We start from the raw sequence: 20390 nt of genomic DNA, 5'->3' as shown, positions 1-20390 counted from the left end.
TTACTAACCCATCCTTCTACAACCTCATCCAGACTATTTATAAAAATGACAAAGAGCAGTGGCCCCCCCAACAAAAATCTTTGCAGCACACCACTAGTAACTGAACTCCAGGATGAACATTTCCCATCAAACACCAACCTCTGACTTCTTTCAGCTCATGAATTTATGATCCAAACCACTAAATCACCCTCAATCCCATCATGACCACATAAGCAAATTGTGGTCACGATCAGCAAGGTGCTTGCTTATCTCCAAATGTAACACCTGGCCAGGTTCATTACCCAATACCAAATCCAATGTGGCTCGCCTCCTTGTTGGCTTGTCTACATAGTGTGTCAGAATACCCTCCTGGATACATTGGACAAAAACTGACCCATCTAAAGTACTTGAAATGTAGTTTTTTCCAGTCAATATTTGTAAAGTTAAAGTCCCCCATTACAACTACCCTGTTACTATCATACCTATCCAAAATCATCTTTGCTATGTTTACCTCTTCTTTTTTCGAACTGTTCAAAGGCCTATAGACAATTCCCAATAGGCTGACCTCTCCTTTCCTGTTTCTAACCTCAGCCCATACTACCTCGGTAGAGGAGTACTCAAACATCCTTTCTGCCACCATAATACTGTCCTTGACTAACAATATCACACCTCCTCCTCTTTTACCATCATTTCTGTTCTTACTGAAACATCTAAATCCCGGAACCAGCATCAACTATTCCTGTCCCTGCTCTATCATGTCTCTGAAATGGCAAAACATCGAAGTCCCAGGTACCAACCCATGCTGCAACTTCACCCACCTTATTCTGGTTACTCCTGCATTGAAATAAACATATTCCAAACCACCTTCCTGCTTGCCAGTGCACTCTTGCGATCTTGAAACCTTATTTATGACCTCACTACTCTCAACTTCCTGGACACTGGAACTACAATTTTGGTTCCCATCCCCTGCTGAATTAGTTTAAACCCTCCCGAAGAGCATTAGCAAATTTCCCCCTCATGATATTGGTACCCCTCTGGTCCAGGTGTAGACCATTCTGTTTGTAGAGGTCTCACCTACCCCAGAATGAGCCCAGGTATCCAGGTCTCAGAAAACCTCCCTCCTGTACCATGCCTGTGTTCAATCCTCTCCCCCTCTTCCTCACCTCGCATGCATGTGGCACGGGTAACAAACTAGAGATAACAGCTCTGTTTGTTCTAGCTCTAAGCTTCTACCTTAGCTCCCCGAATTTCTGCCTTCAGTCCCCATCCCTTTTCCTACCCATGTCGTTCATGCCTATGTGGACCGCGACTTGGGGCTGCTCCCCCTCCCCCTCAAGGATCCCAAATCCAAGATCTGAGACATCACAAACCTTTGCACCTCGGAGGCAACACACCAACTGTAAGTCTCTCTTGTTCCCACAGAACCTCTTCGCTGCCCCCCTATGTACGCAGTCCCCAATGACTAATGCTAGTTAGAGTCATGATAGAATTTCTCACCAATACTTGTATCTATGCAGAGAAAGTTCAGAGAGGAGGTGAAGAATGGTATGAAATATCTACTTACACTGAATGGGAAATTGTGTCAACAGCACTAAATAAAATGTAACAAGAGCAGGCCTTGCAGTTTTTTACATGCATATTTCACTCTCACATTCTTGAAAACATCCAGCATTGTTAAGGAACAAATAACAGCATAATCTTCAAAGGTATGTTATATCACGAAGTATGATATGCAAACTGTGAGGTGTAATAAAAAATAAGTAAATGAAGAACAAATAAATAATTAGATCAAAGATAACCAGGTGCTGAAGATCTGGGCCAATCTAAAACAGAAACAAATAAAAATATATTTTATGGAATCATTTAATTTCTAGATACAGTGTGTGTGTGTGTCCATGTGCACATATTTGGGAGATATGAAGTACCTCCCTTATTGTTTGTCACGGCTTGCTTACTGTCTTTTCTGTGAATCGATGCACAAGTCCATTTAAGCGAGCTCTACCCTTGTTTCATTGTAATTCCCTTCCTATAAGTAAAACACAATGTTTTCAAAACAATTTTCTCAATATCATGCTAAATATTTAAATCTGTCATGTTATGATCACTGTGTCTGAGAAGATCTTTTATTCTGTTAAATGTGTCTCATTATCCATTGTAATATCCAATCACCTGGGCCCCTTGTCAGTTCCATGATCTTACTCTACAAACTGTACTGAATGCACTCTATCAAATCATATTCTGAACGTTTTGTCCACTCATGTACAAGGCTTGCCCTTTTGCCCATTCAATCAACCCATTTTTTCTTTGCAATGTGACCTTATTTGCCTCTCACCTTTGACAAACCTGTCTGATTAGTATTTTTTTTCTTTTATAACTCTCTTTTTTTGTCATTAACTTGTCACCCTGCAAATTTTCTCATTCTCCTAACAGTCTAATTTATACCCACCCCAAGCACACCAGACATTGCCTCGAATGCAAAGTCTCAGTTACAAAGAGAGAATGGACAGGCAGGGATTGTGTTCCTTGGATGAGACGATACTAAGTGGAGATCTGATTGAGATATACAAAAGTATTAGAGGCTTCGGCAGAGTAGATCTTGAGAATCGCTCCCCCATAACAGGCCTGTTTAAGACTGGAGGGTGTAAGCCTAAATTGAGGAGCAAGTGCTTTCAAAGAGATATGAGATTTGTTTTTCATCCAGAGGGTGCTTGAAGTGGAGCATGCTGTCTGAGAGGGGGTGGGGGGGTGGAGGCAAATCCTCTTGCTATATTCAAGAAACATCTTGATGGGTGTTTAAAATGCTTGGGCATATTCGACTATGGACCACGTGTAGATATAAGGGATTAATGTTGTTCGGTATTTGTGGATCAGCATAGATATGATGACTGAACAGCATGTTTTGTAAATCAAAACATTTTGTTTTATAACGTATCCTGTTTCACTCTATGCCTGGCAAATACTTGCCCTGGGACATCAGTTCCGGTTGTGCCCAGTGTAACCCCTCCAGTTCATACTCCCCTAGAACATTTGCCAACATTCCTGAATCTGAAACCCTCCCCTTTGCAACATCTTTCCAGCCAGTATTCAACAGATCCACCCTGCTACCTCTATTCTGCCTCGCACGTGGTACTGTTAGCAATGCTGGGGCCACTGCCTTTGAATTCTATATTGCAGTGTTCTTCCCTATATTCATTTTAGGAACTCATCCCTCTCTTTTTTTACATCTATCTTTGATACTGATGTGTATATGACCACTGGTTGTTCCCTCTCCCCCTTAACAACACCTTTCAGTTGCTCTGAGACTTGCTTCACCTTGCACCATGGAGGTAATGTACTTGTTTGTGGCCACAGAAAACGTATCGATTCCCCTTACAATTAAATCCTCTATAATCCTCTATGCATTCCCAGAATTTGTCCTCCTCAGCCAATCAGCATGGCTGACAACGGTGCAACCAAGTTGGCTATGATTGATTTCTGCCGAAAGTATCCAAAGTGGTATATCTGTTTTGGAGGGGATTGGTCAGAGCGTGGTTCCTGCATAGCATGCCTAGTTCTCTAATTCTCCCTGGTGATCACCCATTCCCTTTCTGCCTGTGGAGTTGTAGCCTGCAATGCAACTACCTGAAACCATGTTGTCCACAGCTTTGCAGAGACCCCACAGTGTCCCCAGTGGCCGCTCTGGTTCCATACCTGGGCAGTTGGAGACACTTGCTGCACACATGCTGATCCCAGGTGCTGCAAATGTGCCCCTCTACCCAGAGACAGCATGGGCGAGCAAACCATATGTTACATCTCCTGTCACATTCCCTTTGGATTAAACCTTTAAAGGGCTCTTAGAATCAAATAATACCAATTACTTGAGGGGCCTTTGCATTAACCTTATTGAAACAGAATAGTCCTTACAAAACTATAAACAACAAAGTAAAGACTTTATCACCACTAAGCAATAGTAATAGTACAAATACATGCCCTCGGTGCTTACACAATCAGCAGATTACTCTTGCCACATGTCATTTTCCATTCCTGATGTCACCTCAGGCGTCTTGCCTCTGGATTGAGTGAAGGGACCATTAGACTGCTTCTTTGAATTTTTTTCCCATTGTTCTGTGCAGCAGCATCTTGTCATACTATGAAAGACTTTTTATTTCTTCGCTGCATTAAGCGGCACACTGACTGATTCGGGGTAGTTTGGAATTCCGATGTTACTGCACTCCTTTCATGAAACAACAGCATTTTCAGCCCTCTCTGCTTTCTGGATTTTTGCGAAGACAATATGATTATGACACAGCTCTGGTGGAGCTAAGACTTGAACACAGACTGTCAGGTCCATAGTTAGGGACACTTCCATAGGGAAGGCAGAGGTGTCAACAACCTGACCCTCAGTTTCAGTGATTTCGCCATGCCTGGTTCTCAGCCACCTCTCTGAAATTGCTGCCTTATCTGACCTCATTCCACTCATCCCATCAATTCAAAGGGATGCCATCTCTGACCCCACTTCCCCTTTTCACTCCTGCTCTATCTCCTCTATTTCCCACCTAATCCACAAGTCGCTCACAACCACACACTCAAAATCCATACTGCACAGGCTTTGGTCTCTGTATTCACCAGAACTTTTCTGCAACAACCAATTTACACAAACTCACCCACACCTCCTCCTGCAACCCACAAGTCTCCCATAAAACCATTCCTATTGCCCACTAAGGCCACAACTCAAGTTGTGGATGTGGTGTAGATGGGGTCTAACTTGGTGTATTTGTTGATAGAGTTCCAATTGGAATGCCATGCTTCTAGGAATTCTCGTGCGTGTCTCTGTTTGGCTCGTCATAGGATGATTATGTTGTCCCAGTCGAAGTGGTGTCCTTCCTTAACTGTATGTAATGACACTAGTGAAAGAGGGTCGTTAGAACCCATCTACCACACTCTGAGAAAAAGAACAGGAAATGACATCACCACAGGAATTGACATCATCAACCCAAAGAAACCAAAACATTTAAATAGAAAGCAGGAATCAGCAGCAGTGCTTCGCCCAGAGGCCCACTGAGTATGTTACCTAGTAGAGTGACAAAACATCTGGAAATGAACCTTCCAGCTCAGCGAGCAGACCCACATCCAGAACCTCAACCTGAGCTACAAATCTTATCAAAACTCATTATAACTCAAGTTATTGCCTCTCTATCCATTACATTTTCCTCAAGTGACACAGACCTGAAAGGTTCCATTGACAACGGACTGAAAATCAACTGCCAAATCTGTTTGAATCACACGATCCAGACCTCCTCTGGTCTGCTAAAACTGTTCACTGTTACATACTGACGTGGAGCACAAATAAAACGCCTGCTGCCTGCCTCCACTCCAAAGTTCTTAATCTCTCTCCTCATTTGACACGTAATTAATCCTGTCATTAGCAATTTTCTCAAAGCTTCTCCCTGATTAGATTAGATTACTTACAGTGTGGAAACAGGCCCTTTGGCCCAACAAGTCCACACCGCCCCGCCGAAGCGCAACCCACCCATATCTCTACCCCTACATTTACCCCTTACCTAACACTACGGGCAATTTAGCATGGCCAATTCACCTGACCTGCACATCTGTGGACTGTGGGAGGAAACCGGAGCACCCGGAGGAAACCCACGCAGACATGGGGAGAACGTGCAAACTCCACACAGTCAGTCGCCTGAGGCGGGAATTGAACCTGGGTCTCTGGCGCTGTGAGGCAGCATTGCTAACCACTGTGCCACCGTGCCGCCCACGATTGTTCCACTCATATTTCTCTAAACAGTTTTACTAATTCCTCTCTCTGTCTGCTCTATCCTCACTCCAGCATTCCATACTTTTGAACATTTACATTGTTTCTTGCACATGTAAGTGCGAAGGTCTCAGGGATGTCATTGTCACTAAGATGTACAGCGTGCCATCACCTGCCTCTGAGACTTTGTTCCTATCCACTGGAACCTGGTCAAGTTTCCGTCATTCCTGATGAATGGTTTTTGCCTGAAACGTTGATTTTCCTGCTTCTCAGATGCTGCCTGACCTGCTGTGCTTTTCCAGCATCACTCTAACCTTGACTCTAATCTTCAGCATCTGCAGTACCCACCTCCACCCTTTCCATTATTCTTCCCCACTGTCTCACCCCTAAAGTTACTTTTGTGTCCTCTCATGTCCTCAAATTCATCTTGTCCATGAAACCCAACACCTATTCGCCTGACCCTATTCTCACTAAATGACTGATCACACAATTTCTCCTCCCAGTCCTAGTTAGACAATACCATTCCCAGATCTCTTCCTTCAGATGGTTTTTTATTTCTCCTCATTAGGTCTCTTCTCATCACTCATCTCAAAAACAGCCCTTGCTGCTCTATCCTTCTGTCTGATCTCCAACTTGCCTTCCTCGCTAATGTATTGTCCTGTCCAAAACTGTGCTCTTCTTTCCCAGAATTCTCTGTTTGATTGTCTCCAATCAAGTTTCTTTCCCTATCAAACATCAAGGAACAGCACTTATTTAAGGCACTGACAGTGGTAAATGTTCCCATCCCAAGCTATCTTCAGCCAGTTTGTTAGGGCACCACTTTCTGATGTTCCCTACACTGGGAATTGAGAAACTACAGTGAAAGAAATATCAGGACACATCGAAGGTTCTATGAGCCTCACTCTTATCAACTTGTACCCATTGAACAGAAATTGTCTCTGGGTCAGTTCTCGGTCCTTGTGTCGTTAAATCGGAGTCTGAAACTGTTCTCAATGGAATATTCGATCGTCCCAGTTACCAGGGAAGACACTGGGTGACACAACCTGAACTACCACCCTTTCACACACTATTCAACAAAAATAGTCGGCCTGTGAATTGTTTATGTTGAATTTATCCTGGTTTTGTCCCAGGAGTGTAAAAGATACATGACCCTGGTCCATGGTTTCCTTATTAAAATCCTGGCACTTGGTAGCAAAAATTGGATGACTGCAGAGGTTTGACTTAAATCTTGGAATGAGTTAGGTCTTTCTCTTACATGTTGCTTCTGTCATTTACCATTCATGCACTGCTTTCTCTCTCTGTCTTTCTCTTTCTCACTCTATGTATGTGTGTGTGTGTGCACGTATATTCACACATATATATATAATATATTTTATATATATAGAATATTGCATCACATTGTTGGTGCCTCACTTCTTGCGATACATGTTGCTTTTCTTGTTATTTGATTACACTTTCTTCATTGAACTAATCACTGCTGATAGTCATGCATGAGTCAGTCATGCTCCAGAATTGTTTTGAACTTAGAAAACTGGTTCCAGAACACTTCATGAGTGTCCCGATTAAAACTTCCAAACCTATTCTGAATTTTTTTTATGACAATGGTCATGTTACAAACACAATTCATTGTGTTCTCACTCTGAAGATTAGAATTTATTCCCCCGCCTCATTTATCTCTCCACTCTGGAAGCTTCCTGCCTCTATTCCTGATGAAGGGCTTTTGCCCTAAACGTCAATTTTCCTGATCCTCGGATGCTACTTGACCCGCTGGGCTTTTCAAGCACCACTCTGATCTAAACAAAGATTAGAATTTACATCCACAGTGAGTATGTGCCTTTTGTCCTTACTGGTGATGTGAATCACTTCGAACTTACCAGCATTTAATTTCATCCAGCATGTGTTAACCGGGCACATCAACTTACCTACTTCACTTTGAAGTTCTGTACCACCCTTTCCACAAAGGTCCTTATAGTTTTATATCATTCACAGATTTGGAAATTCTACACCTAACCCTAAGAGACTGGTTATTAGGGTAGAGCAGTAGATGTTGCCGATATGGACATTAGTAAGGCCTTTGTCAATGTCCCGCACAGCAGGCTGTTCATGAAGGCTAGGTCGCATGGGATCCAGGGAGCGTTAGCTCATTGGATTCAAAATTGGCTCAATGATAGGAAGCAGAGGATGATGGCTCATGGTTGTTTCTCAAGCTGGATGTCTGTGCCTCGTGGTGTGTCACAGGGGTTGCTGCTGAGATCTTTGTTATTTATTATTTTCATAAAAGACCTGTATGTGAATGTACAAGGCATTATTACAAAGTTTGTGGTGATGCAAAATCAGGAGGCAGCATTCATAGCGAGGAAAGTTATCAAAAGGTACAGAGGGATCTTGATCAGATGGGGATGTGGGGCAAGGATTGGCAAATGTAATTCAATACAGAGAAGTGTGAGGTGTGGCACTGTGGAAAGTCAAACCAAGGTAAGATGAAGCAGTAAATGGTAAGACCTGAGGAGTGTTGTAGAACAGAGGAACCGAGGAGTACAAGTACATTGTTCATTGAAAGCAGTGTCACAGGTAGTCAGGGTGGTGAAGAAGGCATCTAGTGTGTTGGCCTTCATCGGTTGAAGTATTGAATGTAGGAGCTGGGACATTATGTTACTGTTGCTTAATTCATTGGTGAGGCTGCACTTGGATTATTGTGCACAGGTTTGGTCACCCTGTTATAGGAAAGACGTAGTCAAACTGGAAAGAGTGCAAAGAAGATTTATGAGGATGTTGCCAGGACTTGTTAGCCTGAGTTATCAGGAAACATTGGCCAAGACAGGACTTCATTCCATAGAGTGTAAGAGAGTGAGAGGTGATCTTATTGAGGTGAATAAGATCATGGCGGCCATTGATAAGATGAATGCAGATATCTTTTCCCCAGAGATGGGGAATTTAGAATGAGAGGATTGACAGCATCATAACTCCTCTCCTTCCAATTCTATTAATTTTATCATTCAATGCTCTAACCATAAGGCACATTATATTGGCTAATAAGGTCCGCAAAATGCTCCACAGGAACAATGAGTTCCAGAATGATGCAGAGCTGAAAAACCAGAGAAAATCCATGATTTTACTTTTCACTATTTCAGCCAATTTCATTGTGTTATGGATGATGCACGTTGTGCACTCTGTAAAGTGGCCAGTGTTGGATTTCTTTTACACAGACAAACACTTCAGCAATCAGGTATATGTTGTACAACAGGTTGGATACATGTTACAACTTCTCAGTTGCTGTACCAATACTTGTATCTATGTATTAACTCAGAGAAAATTCAGAGAGGAGATGAAGAGTGATGTGAAATATCTATTTACACTGAATGGGAAATTATGTCAACAGCACTAAAACAATGTCACAATGGAATTTCTCACTGGCTTAGTTTACTTTCACACTGTTATATGGAATAATTTGAAATCTACCTATAGCGTGTTTGTGCATGTGTATAAGTTTTTCCCCAGAGATGGGGAATTTAAAACAAGAGGACACAGGTTTAAAGTGAAAGGGGAAAGATTTAAGAAGGACCCGAGGAGCAAATTCTTCATGCAGAGTGCTAGGTATATAGAATGGACTGCCAGAGAAAGTGGTTGAGGCAAATACAAGAGCAAAAATATTTTTTTAAATAACATTTGAATAGGTACATGGATGGGAAGCATATAAAGAGATATGGACCAAATGCGGTCAATTCGTACAAGCTGAGGCCCGTTTCTATGCTGTATTACTCCATAGAATATTCCATGCTGTATTACTCTATGAAGACAGTAACCCTGAGCAAGTCCTCCAGGAATCATTTTCAAGTCTAAAAGAAAAATCTATTAACCATAACACTCAGCGATTTTACCTTTTTTTTTGTCAGTCAGCTAACATTTTCTTTATGATCTATCACTTGTGAAAAAGTCTATTGTGAGAAAATTATTCTTTTTTGTCAACCACGTAATCAATAGCATTCAAAGAGTCCAGCATGTTCATTAAATACCATGTGCATTCATCGCCCTGCAAAGATTTTTGAGGGGCATCTTGAGGTGGAGACTCTCCCTCTCTTTTGTAAAATTTGATACTTGTAATAGGTACAGACCTGAAGGCTACTGTATACAAAGACATAGCAGCTACCTTAGCGCAGAGCTTCAAATGCACTTTGGTAATACCAGGACTTTTGTTTTCTCATCTCAGTATAGAGGGTCATTCCTGCTATTGACATTTTTTCCATAATGAGTTGGTACCTTCTGTTCACAAGAACCAAGTGCAGGCTCGACTGGATAACAATGGCTGATTCCCTTTCATAAGAGACTCTAGCCAATGATACTGCTTAAACTAATCTGGCAGGGGAAGGGACACAGTGTTGATGAAACAGAGACACATCATACTACAGCAAAGGAGCAAGTCACAGAGAGTTGAGTGGCAAGTCAATAAGAATGGGTGGGTCTTTAATGCTAGGAGTGTAATAGGCAAAATACATGAGTTAATGGTGTGGATTGTAACATGGAAGTGTGATATTGTTGCCATTACAGAAACATGGCTGAGGTAAAGGTTGAACTGACATCACAACAGACTGGGGTATCGGATCTTTAGGCGAGACAGAAGAGGGCATAAAAAGGGTGGTGGTGTGGTGCTATTAATTAAGCAGTAAATTACTGCATTAAGAAGAGGTTATATCTTGGCAGGATCTTCAAGTGAGGCTTTATGGGTAGAACTTAGGAATGTTAAGGGACAGCTACTTTACTGGGTGTGTATTACAGACTCCCAAAGAATCAGTGGGAAATAGAGGAGCAAATATGTCGGCAGTTCACAGAGAAATGTAAAGGTAATGATACTAGGGATTTGCAACTTGCCCAATTTGGGATTGTAATTTGGGGTTGTCATCATATTGAGAGGAGGTGGATTTCTTGAAACATATCAAGAAGAATTTTTTTCTGTAAGTACACTAAAGGCCATCAAGAGATGGCGTGGTGCTGGATTTGTTTCTGGGGGAGGGAATATTCAATGTGGCAATAGGGGAACATTATAGTGAGAGCAGCCACAGCACAGTAAGGTCCAACTTTGTTCTGGAGAAGGAAAAAGATGACCTGCAAAAGATGGCTTTGGATTGGGGGGAGGCAGATTTTATTAAAATAATGCATAATCTGGCCCCAGTATATTGGGAACAGCTCCTTGCACGTAAGTCTACAGGGGAGCATCGGGGAGGCATTCAGAAATTTGCTGGGGAGAGTACAGGTCCAAAGTATACCTTTTAGAGACACATGTAGGACCAATAAGTTCAGACAAGGCCCAAAAAAGCAATAGAGTTGGGGCCCTGGAGGAGTACAGGAAGTGCAGGAGGGAACTTAAGAAAGTAATTAGAAGAGCAAAAGGAGGCATGAAAAATGACTTGTTAACAGGCAGAGGGAGAATCCTAAGGTATTTCATCAATATGTTAAAGGTAAGAGGTTAACCAAGGAAAGATTAAGGCCCATTAGGGACCAAATGGGCAACCTGTACATGAAGCTGCAGGATATAAGAGTGTTGAAAGAATACTTTGCTGCAATCTTCATTCTGGAACAGTAGAATGTACAACAAAATTCAGGAAAACAGATTGTCAGGAGCTTGCAGAATTCAACATGGGAAATGGCGAGGCCTTGAAAAATTTGTTCGACCTGAGCACAGACAATACCCCTGGTCCGAGTGAATTGCAAGCCAGGTTGCTGTGGGAGGTGAAACAATTTTCAATTCCCCTCAAGCACAGGGGAAGTGTCAGAGGTCAGGAAGACAGCAAATATAATTTCAATTAAACAGGTAATTTGTGTTGGTCTTCACAGTGGAAGACACAAATAACATGTGAATAATTGATGACAAGGAGGCTATGGCAAGTGAGGACTGAGAAATTATCATTATCACTAAATAGGTAGTGCTGGAACAGCTAATGGGTTGGAATGCATCCCAGGTAACAGATGGCAGGGGAAATAGTAATACGGTCATGGTAATTTACCAAACTTTGCTGGTTTCTGGGGTGCTTCCCGCAGATTGGAAAACAGCAAATGTGATGCTATGTTTAAAAGAGAAGGCAGGGAAAAGGTGAGGAACTCTCGGCCCATTAGCTTTCGTAGTGGGGAAAATGCTTGTATCTAAAATCAAGAAGAAATAATGGGATTCCTTGATAGAAATTGGTTCATCAAGCAGATGTTATGGACCAGGTCAGACCCCCTCAAAATGCTTCAAGAAGGTAACCCAGACCCTAACTTTGCTATTTGATTTAAGCAAGCTTACAGTGGATAATCCAAGATAGAATTAGCTGGTCAAACTACTTAGAATAGATTAGATTAGATGAGATTACTTACAGTGTGGAAACAGGCCCTTCGGCCCAACAAGTCCACACACCCGGAGGAAACCCACGCAGACACGGGGAGAATGTACAAACTCCACACAGTCAGTCGCCTGAGGCGGGAATTGTACCCGGGGTCTCTGGCGCTGTGAGGCAGCAGTGCTAACCACTGTGCCACCATGCCACCCACTTAGTTTCAAACAAAACAGAATTTAATTACAAGATTACAGAATGAAACACAAAGAACTGAAAGCAGAATACTGAATAACTTATCTATCTGAATAGCTGAGCTGAGAGAACTGACCACCAGGTCATCAATACACACCACACCGACGTGTAATCTCACAATGACCTTATTGGTTAGTCTCTGAAATGTGGCTGTCACATTTTCCATGCTAAATGGCAAGACTTTAAACCGATACAGTCCATTCAGTGTTACGAAAGCTGAAATTGCCTTTGCTCTTTCTGACAAAGTTGCCGGTATGCTCTGAGCGAGTCCAACTTAGAAATACAAGTTGCTTGTTCCACCTTCTCAACACAATCATCCAACCGCAGATTTGGATATGTATCCGGCTTTGTAACTGCATTGACTTTGTGACTGGCCACACATAACTGCTGGGTACCATCTGGTTTTGGCACCATTACTATGGGTGAGCTCCAGTCATTGTATCTCACTTTGATTATGTCATCTTGGAGCATGCGCTGAATCTCCTTTTTGGACTTGCCAGCTTTAGAGGATCTTGTCTCTACAGATGGTGCTTAATCAGAACAGCAACTCCTATATCTACATCAGGCATAATTACGGTAGTACTCCCCAGCTTACTTCCATACATCTCACCATATGATAATAGTAACTCTTTCAGGTCATTTCGATTTTCCTCTTGAAGATAACTCAAAGATTTATCTCAACTTTTGACAACTTACTCATTGTCCTATTTAATTTGAGGAATTTTCAATTCAGATCTCTCTGAACTTGGTTGTTCATTCTGTGTTGTAACCAATAATACATTCTCCTCTTGCTGCCTTTTCCTGTGAAAATATGTTTTAAGCATAATGTATTCACATGAGACACTCAGTGAGATTTCTTTCTGTCTGGAGTCCCTATCAGATAGGTTACCTCCCTCAATTTACTTTCGACTTGATTAAGTCAATAAAACATTGCTTTTAAAGGTTCACCTATCACCGGAATAACACTAATACTCTATTCCCAATAACAAAACTGCAAATTTTTGATTTCTTGACTGCTTCCTGTTATATTGTATGCTGTGATACATTTAAATGCTGTCTAGCCAACTCCCCAGCTCTACCTAATTGTTGCCAACAGTTAGAATCATAGTCCAAATACGTCATGCCCAAAAACGAATTCAAATGGACTGATTCATTTGGTGCATCGCTGACCACAAAAAGCACCAATCGAATTCCCTTATCACAATCATCTAGAAAGTCTTGACTATTCGTCCTCAATATTGTCATTAATGCCTGATGCCACGTTTCTAGCACTCCCTGTGGTTCTGGATGGTACACAGTAGATTTGAATTATTTTATCCCTAAGATGTCCATGACTTCCTTGAATTTTTTTTTAAGTGAAGTTTGACACTTGATCTGATTATCTCTACTGGTAGTCGTATCTTGTGAAAAATTTGAGTAATTCCTCCACAATCTTTTTAGCTGTGATATTGCATAATGGAACAGCCTCTGGAAATCTAGTTGATATATCTATTATTGTTAACAAATACTGGTAATATTTTATCTTTCTGCTGTAACTCAGTTAGTTTATCTGAGCTGAAGATGTCTGCATTGTCATCTATCTGCTTCTGGTTTATCTCAACCATCTGATCAAACAGGATTTCTGCTAATTCCTCTTCAACTTTCTTATCTGTACTCTTTCATTTCTCCTGTTTCAACTGGTGACTTTGTGACCTCATTACCACACAGTCAGGAAAAATTCCAGGATATGTGTTCAGCAATTGTTCAGTTGCCTGTATTTCCACTGGCTTTTCAACTACAGTAGGAAGCACTCCTCCTGGTGAACCAGCTATACCCTTAGCAAGAACAAATTGTATTCCTGGAGCTGAGAGTTTGTCCAGAACTCCTACCATGAGTTCTCCACTCTGTTCTGGAAACTGTAACTTCACTTTACATAATTCAGTGCTTCTTGTCTCACCGTGAATTTCCGTTACTAGTATCCTTTCTGGCAATAGTCATACAATAGAAGTACATATCTCCTCATCTTTCAGCATCACAAACTGAGAGGATCTTGTATCTCTTAATATTGTAAGTTCTTTACCTGTTACTCCTGGGTCTAAGCAAATAAACTTTACCCTTGCAGGTTTAAGAAGATCTGACATTTCCTCCTGAACCAACCTCCGACCAGCTTATACATTCTGGTGCAGCTTTCTAGCCTCCACTGTGCTTTCCATTACCACCCCAACAAAATTCACTGGCTTATCCTGTTTTCCTACATCTGACTTCTTAGTGATTTTCCTAACCTCGCAACACAGTGACTTCATATGGCCTACTTTATTGTGGTGAAAACACCAGAGCTTTTTAACTTCTCTGTCCTTTTCAAGAGTTAACTTTTTCCTCTGAGGTAAATTATCCTTATGATCTACCCCAAGATCTACCTTTCCCTATTCACAAGAGGATTTCTCTTTTCCCCAATTTCTATTCCTCGTGGATTGAAATTGACTCTGGAAGCCAAACATTGTTTTATGCACCAGTTCATAATCATCAGCCATTTCAGCTGCTAACCTTGCTGTTTTAACTCTCTGCTCTTCCACATGAGTTCTCAGTACTTCAGGATGTGAATGTTTGAACTCCTCTAAAATAATTGTCTCTTTGAGAGCATCGTAGGTTTGCTCATATCCACTGTTCAAAATTACTTTGTTTGAATCTTTCAAACTCAATATAGGTTTGACCAGGTTCCCTCCTTAGAGTCCTGAAACATTGTCTGTAGGCTCCTGCTCAAGCTGATATGCATTTAAGGTGGTTTTCTTCACCTCCACATACTCCTCAGATACCTCCTCTGATAGTGATGCAGACACTTCACTATCTCTACCTACAAGTTTTGTTTGCATTAACAAACTCCACATGGTCATCGGTCACACATTTGTCTAGCCACTTTTTCAAATATGATGAAAAAGGCTTCTACATCCTTCTCATCAAATTTAGGCAATGCCTGAATATATTAGAACAGTTTCTCACCAGGCCTTTGGTGACTATGGGTTTGCTCACCCTCACTCTCTTCCTCACTCAGCTTACCTTCTGCCTTTATCTCCATCCTTTTCAGCTGACTTTTCTGTCTTACTGCTAATTCCTGAGGTTCAAATGCACTTTGGTTTTCTCTCTCTTCTGCTTTTAATCATAATTTAAACTGTTTCATTTCTGTTGCCCTTTCTGTTGCACTGAGGAACCCGTAGCCCAATGAGGATCCCAGCGTTACCAGGTCCCACCTGTCCGCAGAGAATTCCTCACTAATGTCTCGGGTCGCTATCTGCCTATAGGTGTGTCCCCTCTGGGACAGCCCTATTGTCCCAACTGCAAAGAGGACTGGCAGGGTTGGAGTGGTCAGTGTGAAGGTCCCATTGAGAAGGAACACAAAGCCTTCTTTGGCACAATAGCACTTGACCTCCTGGTGATTCTGTTGCATGAACTGTTTGTGCCAGCAGTTACTGGGCTTCCTGGAGGCCCCACCTGGAGGAAAGATCACTGAAGCACTTCACAGGAGGCTCCCAAGCACTGAGGATGTCACCTAGACAGGGACGAAACATTGGCAATACAAATTCCCAGCTCGGCGAACAGAACAATAACAACGGGCACCCGAGCTACAAATCTTCTCACAAATTTTGAGCACAGTTTAAACCCACCAAATCAATACATGCAATAAAAGACACTATCACCTACCACTCATTGCCTTTGAATCCAACAACTCTACTCCCAATTTGGAATTGCAAATCAAATCCCAGACGAGCCCCCAATCTGTTATGGACCAGGCCAGATCAGTTCAAAACACTTCAAGAAGGTAGCTTCTGTACAAGAGTAGGCTTCCCAATTCTTCACCCAGGCAAACCCGCTGCTCGCTCGATGAGCTAGCATCCAATTGCATTCATACGTTAGGCCTGTAACTGCTTATACTCTTTAGCTACTGTTAACTAATTCTACCCTCGAACTACGGTTCACCCGTTAACTACTTTAACTTGATGCTTTCAGTCCCCCTTTCTGGTCTGAGACAGGCGAGAGCATAGCGACCATCAAATCCAGTATCCATCCGTAGAGGCAACAAGGGGGTGGCTTGCAAGAGATTCAACATAGCATAGCCTGTGCTGTTACACCCTATTACAGGAGTTGAGAGCAGCCATGACAATGCAGCAGGCGATGACGATCGTGACAAGTATAACTCCAGCATGTAAAGGTATGAGCCCCAGGAACTGTCTAGTGGCCAATCAAGCCAACCAAGGCCTTGGGGCCTTGTCTAACATCATCAAGCTGCCACCTGATATTATCAATGGCCTGGGTAACGTTACGGGATTCATCTGTAACATGTGTTACACAATTGCCCCTACTATTGTGCACTCTCCGCTCTGCTGGCATAGTGGTTATGCTGTGCATAAAGCCATGGTTCAGACAGCTCTTCATTTACAGCAACCAACCCTTTTGCCACGCTATTTCACAGGATGGTCAAACCACAGACAAGGTAGTTCCTGTTCTTGGCGCAAGTTACTCCTGCCCCTCCACACCCCCCCCCCAGGGACAGGGCACTGAGGAACCCGTAGCCCAATGAGGATCCCAGCGTTACCAGGTCCCACCTGTCCGCAGAGAATTCCTCACTAATGTCTCGGGTCGCTATCTGCCTATAGGTGTGTCCCCTCTGGGACAGCCCTATTGTCCCAACTGCAAAGAGGACTGGCAGGGTTGGAGTGGTCAGTGTGAAGGTCCCATTGAGAAGGAACACAAAGCCTTCTTTGGCACAATAGCATTTGACCTCCTGGTGATTCTGTTGCATGAACTGTTTGTGCCAGCAGTTACTGGGCTTCCTGGAGGCCCCACCTGACCCCACCAGCTGATAGGTATCAAATGGAGACGTCCCTATTAGCTGAACTAACATGTGTCCCATTACATTGTCCTCACACAAACTGTCTACCCGCAGTTATGATGATGCATCTTCGCTCATTATAAGTGCCTGCAAACAGGCGGTTGGTACATTCGACAATGCTGACGGGAGCACTGTATCTGTACAAAGGAGGTGTCCTCAGGGACTAGAGCAAATGCGCTACCACATCCCTGCCCTGAGAAGCAAACTGGGTAACTGAGCGGGTTTGAACATGTTGCGTTGCCCCTGTCCCGAGTTCCCATAGAGTCAGGGGACTGTGTCCAATTTGAGTTGATCTGCTCCACACACCCTTCCTGTATACCTCGTTGTTATGTAACAGTTCTGCCCACACAGTGTGTATCGAATGTATCTACCACGTACAGGTCAAGGGGGTTCCACCCAGGAATGGCTATAAACAAAGCCTCAACACACTGGGCAAGGGGTTAGCACACGGTCTGAATACTGTGTCGACACACATGGGTCCAGTGGAACAAGTTATCCACTAATCCAGTCATCTCCACGACTGTGACAATTCAGGACACAGAGGCACTGAAAATCATCCCAGACATACAAGGAATCAAGTGGCGAAAGGCATTTCCTAGCAGCAACATCAACAATGATCCAAGGCTGTAACACCCACAGACAACAAGCCTTGCTCCTGGTCCACCCACAACAACCCGCACTCCTGGTCCACCCACAACAACCCACACTCCTGATCCACCCTCAACAGCGCGCACTTCCGGTGCGCCCAAAACAACCCAAACTCCTGGTCAACACACAACTCCCACTCCTGGTGCACCCACAACAACCCACACTCCTAATCCACCCACAACTACCAACGCTCCTGGTCCACCCTCAAAAACCCACACTCTTGGTCCATCCACAACAACTCACAATCCTGCTCCACCCACAACAACCCACACTCCTAGTCCACCCAAAATAACCCGCACTCCTGGCCCACCCACAACATCCCGCACTCCTGGTCCACCCACAACAACCCACACTCCTGATCCACCCTCAACAGCGCGCACTTCCGGTGCGCCCAAAACAACCCACACTCCTGGTCAACACACAACTCCCACTCCTGGTGCACCCATCAACAACAACCCACACTCCTAGTCCACCCACAACAACCCACACTCCTGGTCCACCCACAACAACCCGCCCTTCCTTGTCCACCCACAACAACCCACACTCCTGGTCCAACCTCAACAACCCGCACTCCTGGTCCACACTCAACAAACCACATTCCAGGTGCATCCACACCAACCCGCACTCCTGGTCCATCCACACCAATCCGCACTCCTGCTCCACCCACACCAATCTGCACTCCTGGTCCATCCACAACAACACAGACACTTTGGTCCACCCACAATAACCCGCATTCCTGTTCCAACCACACCAACCCGCACTCCTGGCACACTCACACCATCCCGTACTCCTGCTCCAACCACAACAACCTGCACTCCTGGTCCAACCACAACAGGCCGCACTCCTGGTCCACCCACAACACCCCACACTCCTGGTCCATCCACAACAGTCCACACTCCTGGTCCGGCCGCAACAACACACACTCCTGGTCCATCCACAATAATCCGCTCTTCTGGTCAGCCCACAACAAACCGCATTCCTGGTCCACCCACAACAGTCCACACTCCTGGTCCACCCACAACAGTCCACACTCCTGGTCCACCCACAACAACCCACACTTCTGGTCCACTCATGGACGGCTCATAAAAACACGCCCTCCTGTTCCACCCATAACAACCCACCCTCCTGGTCCACCCACAACAACTCACTCTCCTGGTCCACCCACAATAACCCACACTCCTGGTCCAACCTCAACAACCTGCACTCCAGTCCACCCACAACAACATGCCCTGCTAGTCTACCCACAACAACCCACACTCCTGGTCCACCCACAACAACCCACCCTCCTGGTCCACCCACAACAACTCACTCTCCTGGTCCACCCACAATAACCCACGCTCCTGGTCCACCCACAATAACCCACACTCCAGGTGCACCCACAACAACCCGCACTCCTGGTCCACCCACAACAGTCCACACTCCTGGTCCACCCACAACAACCCGCACTCCTGGTCCACCCACCAGTCCACACTCCTGGTCCACCCACAACAACCCGCACTCCTGGTCCACCCACAACAACCCACACTACTTGTCCACCCACAATATCCTGCACTCCTTTTCCAACCACACCAATCCGCACTCCTGGCACACCAACATCCTGCACTCCTGGTCCAACGACAACAACATGCACTCCTGGTCCACCCACAACAACCCACACTCCTGGTCCACTCATGGACGGCTCATAAAAACACGCCCTCCTATTCCACCCACAACAACCCACACTCCTGGTGCACCAACAACATCCCATAATTCTGTTCCACCCACAACAACTTACACCCCTGGTCCACACTCAACAACCCGCACTGCTGGTGCACCCACAGCAACCCGCACTCCTGGTGCACCCACAACAACCCACACTCCTGGTCCACCCACAACAATCTGAAATCCTGTTCCACCCACAACTCCCATCCCTGGTCCACCACAACAACCCACACTCCTGGTCCACCCACAACAATCTGTGCTCCTGGTCAACCCACAACAACCCGTGCTCCTGGTCCAATCTCAACAACCTGCACTCCTGTTCCAAACACAACTACCTGCACTCCTGGTGCACTCACAACATCCTGCAATCCTGTTCCAGCCACAACTCCCATTCCTGGACCACCCACAACAACCCGCGGTCCTGGTCCACCCTCAATCCATGCTCCTGGTCCACACACAATATCCTGCACTCCTGGTCCAACCTCAACAAGCTGCACTCATTGTCCACCCTCAACAACCGTCCCTCCTGGTCCACCCACAACAACCCGCACTCCTGGTCCACCCACAACAACCCACACTCCTGGTGCACCCAAAACAAAACACACTCCTTGTCCACCCTCAACATCCTGCACTCCTGCTCCACCCAAAACAATGCACCCTTCTGGTGCACCCACAACAACCCATGCAGCAGGTCCACCCACAACAACCCGCACTCCAGGTCCACCCACAACAACCCGCACTCCTGGTCCACCCACAACAACCCACACTCCTGGTCCACCCACAATAACCCGCACTCCTGGTCCACCCACAACAACCCGCACTCCTGGTCCACCCACAACAACCCGCACTCCTGGTCCACCCACAACAACCCACACTCCTGGTCCACCCACAA

At 44.5% G+C, this 20390-nt stretch overlaps 1 protein-coding gene across 1 annotated transcript in view; it reads right to left on the bottom strand.

Moving 5' to 3' along the window:
* LOC122541212 (major histocompatibility complex class I-related gene protein-like) overlaps positions 1-12699 on the bottom strand; it is a 35976-nt gene extending 23277 nt beyond the window's left edge. The window contains exon 1 of the mRNA XM_043677836.1: positions 12570-12699. Coding sequence (XP_043533771.1) covers positions 12570-12699 — 130 coding nt within the window. The remainder of the gene's footprint in view (positions 1-12569) is intronic.
* Positions 12700-20390: the final 7691 nt, after the last annotated feature.

This window comes from Chiloscyllium plagiosum, chromosome 37 (genome assembly GCF_004010195.1).
Source record: "Chiloscyllium plagiosum isolate BGI_BamShark_2017 chromosome 37, ASM401019v2, whole genome shotgun sequence".
NCBI lineage: Eukaryota > Metazoa > Chordata > Chondrichthyes > Orectolobiformes > Hemiscylliidae > Chiloscyllium > Chiloscyllium plagiosum.
Note: the sequence above shows the minus strand (reverse complement) of the source record. Positions and strands in the feature narration are given on the sequence as shown.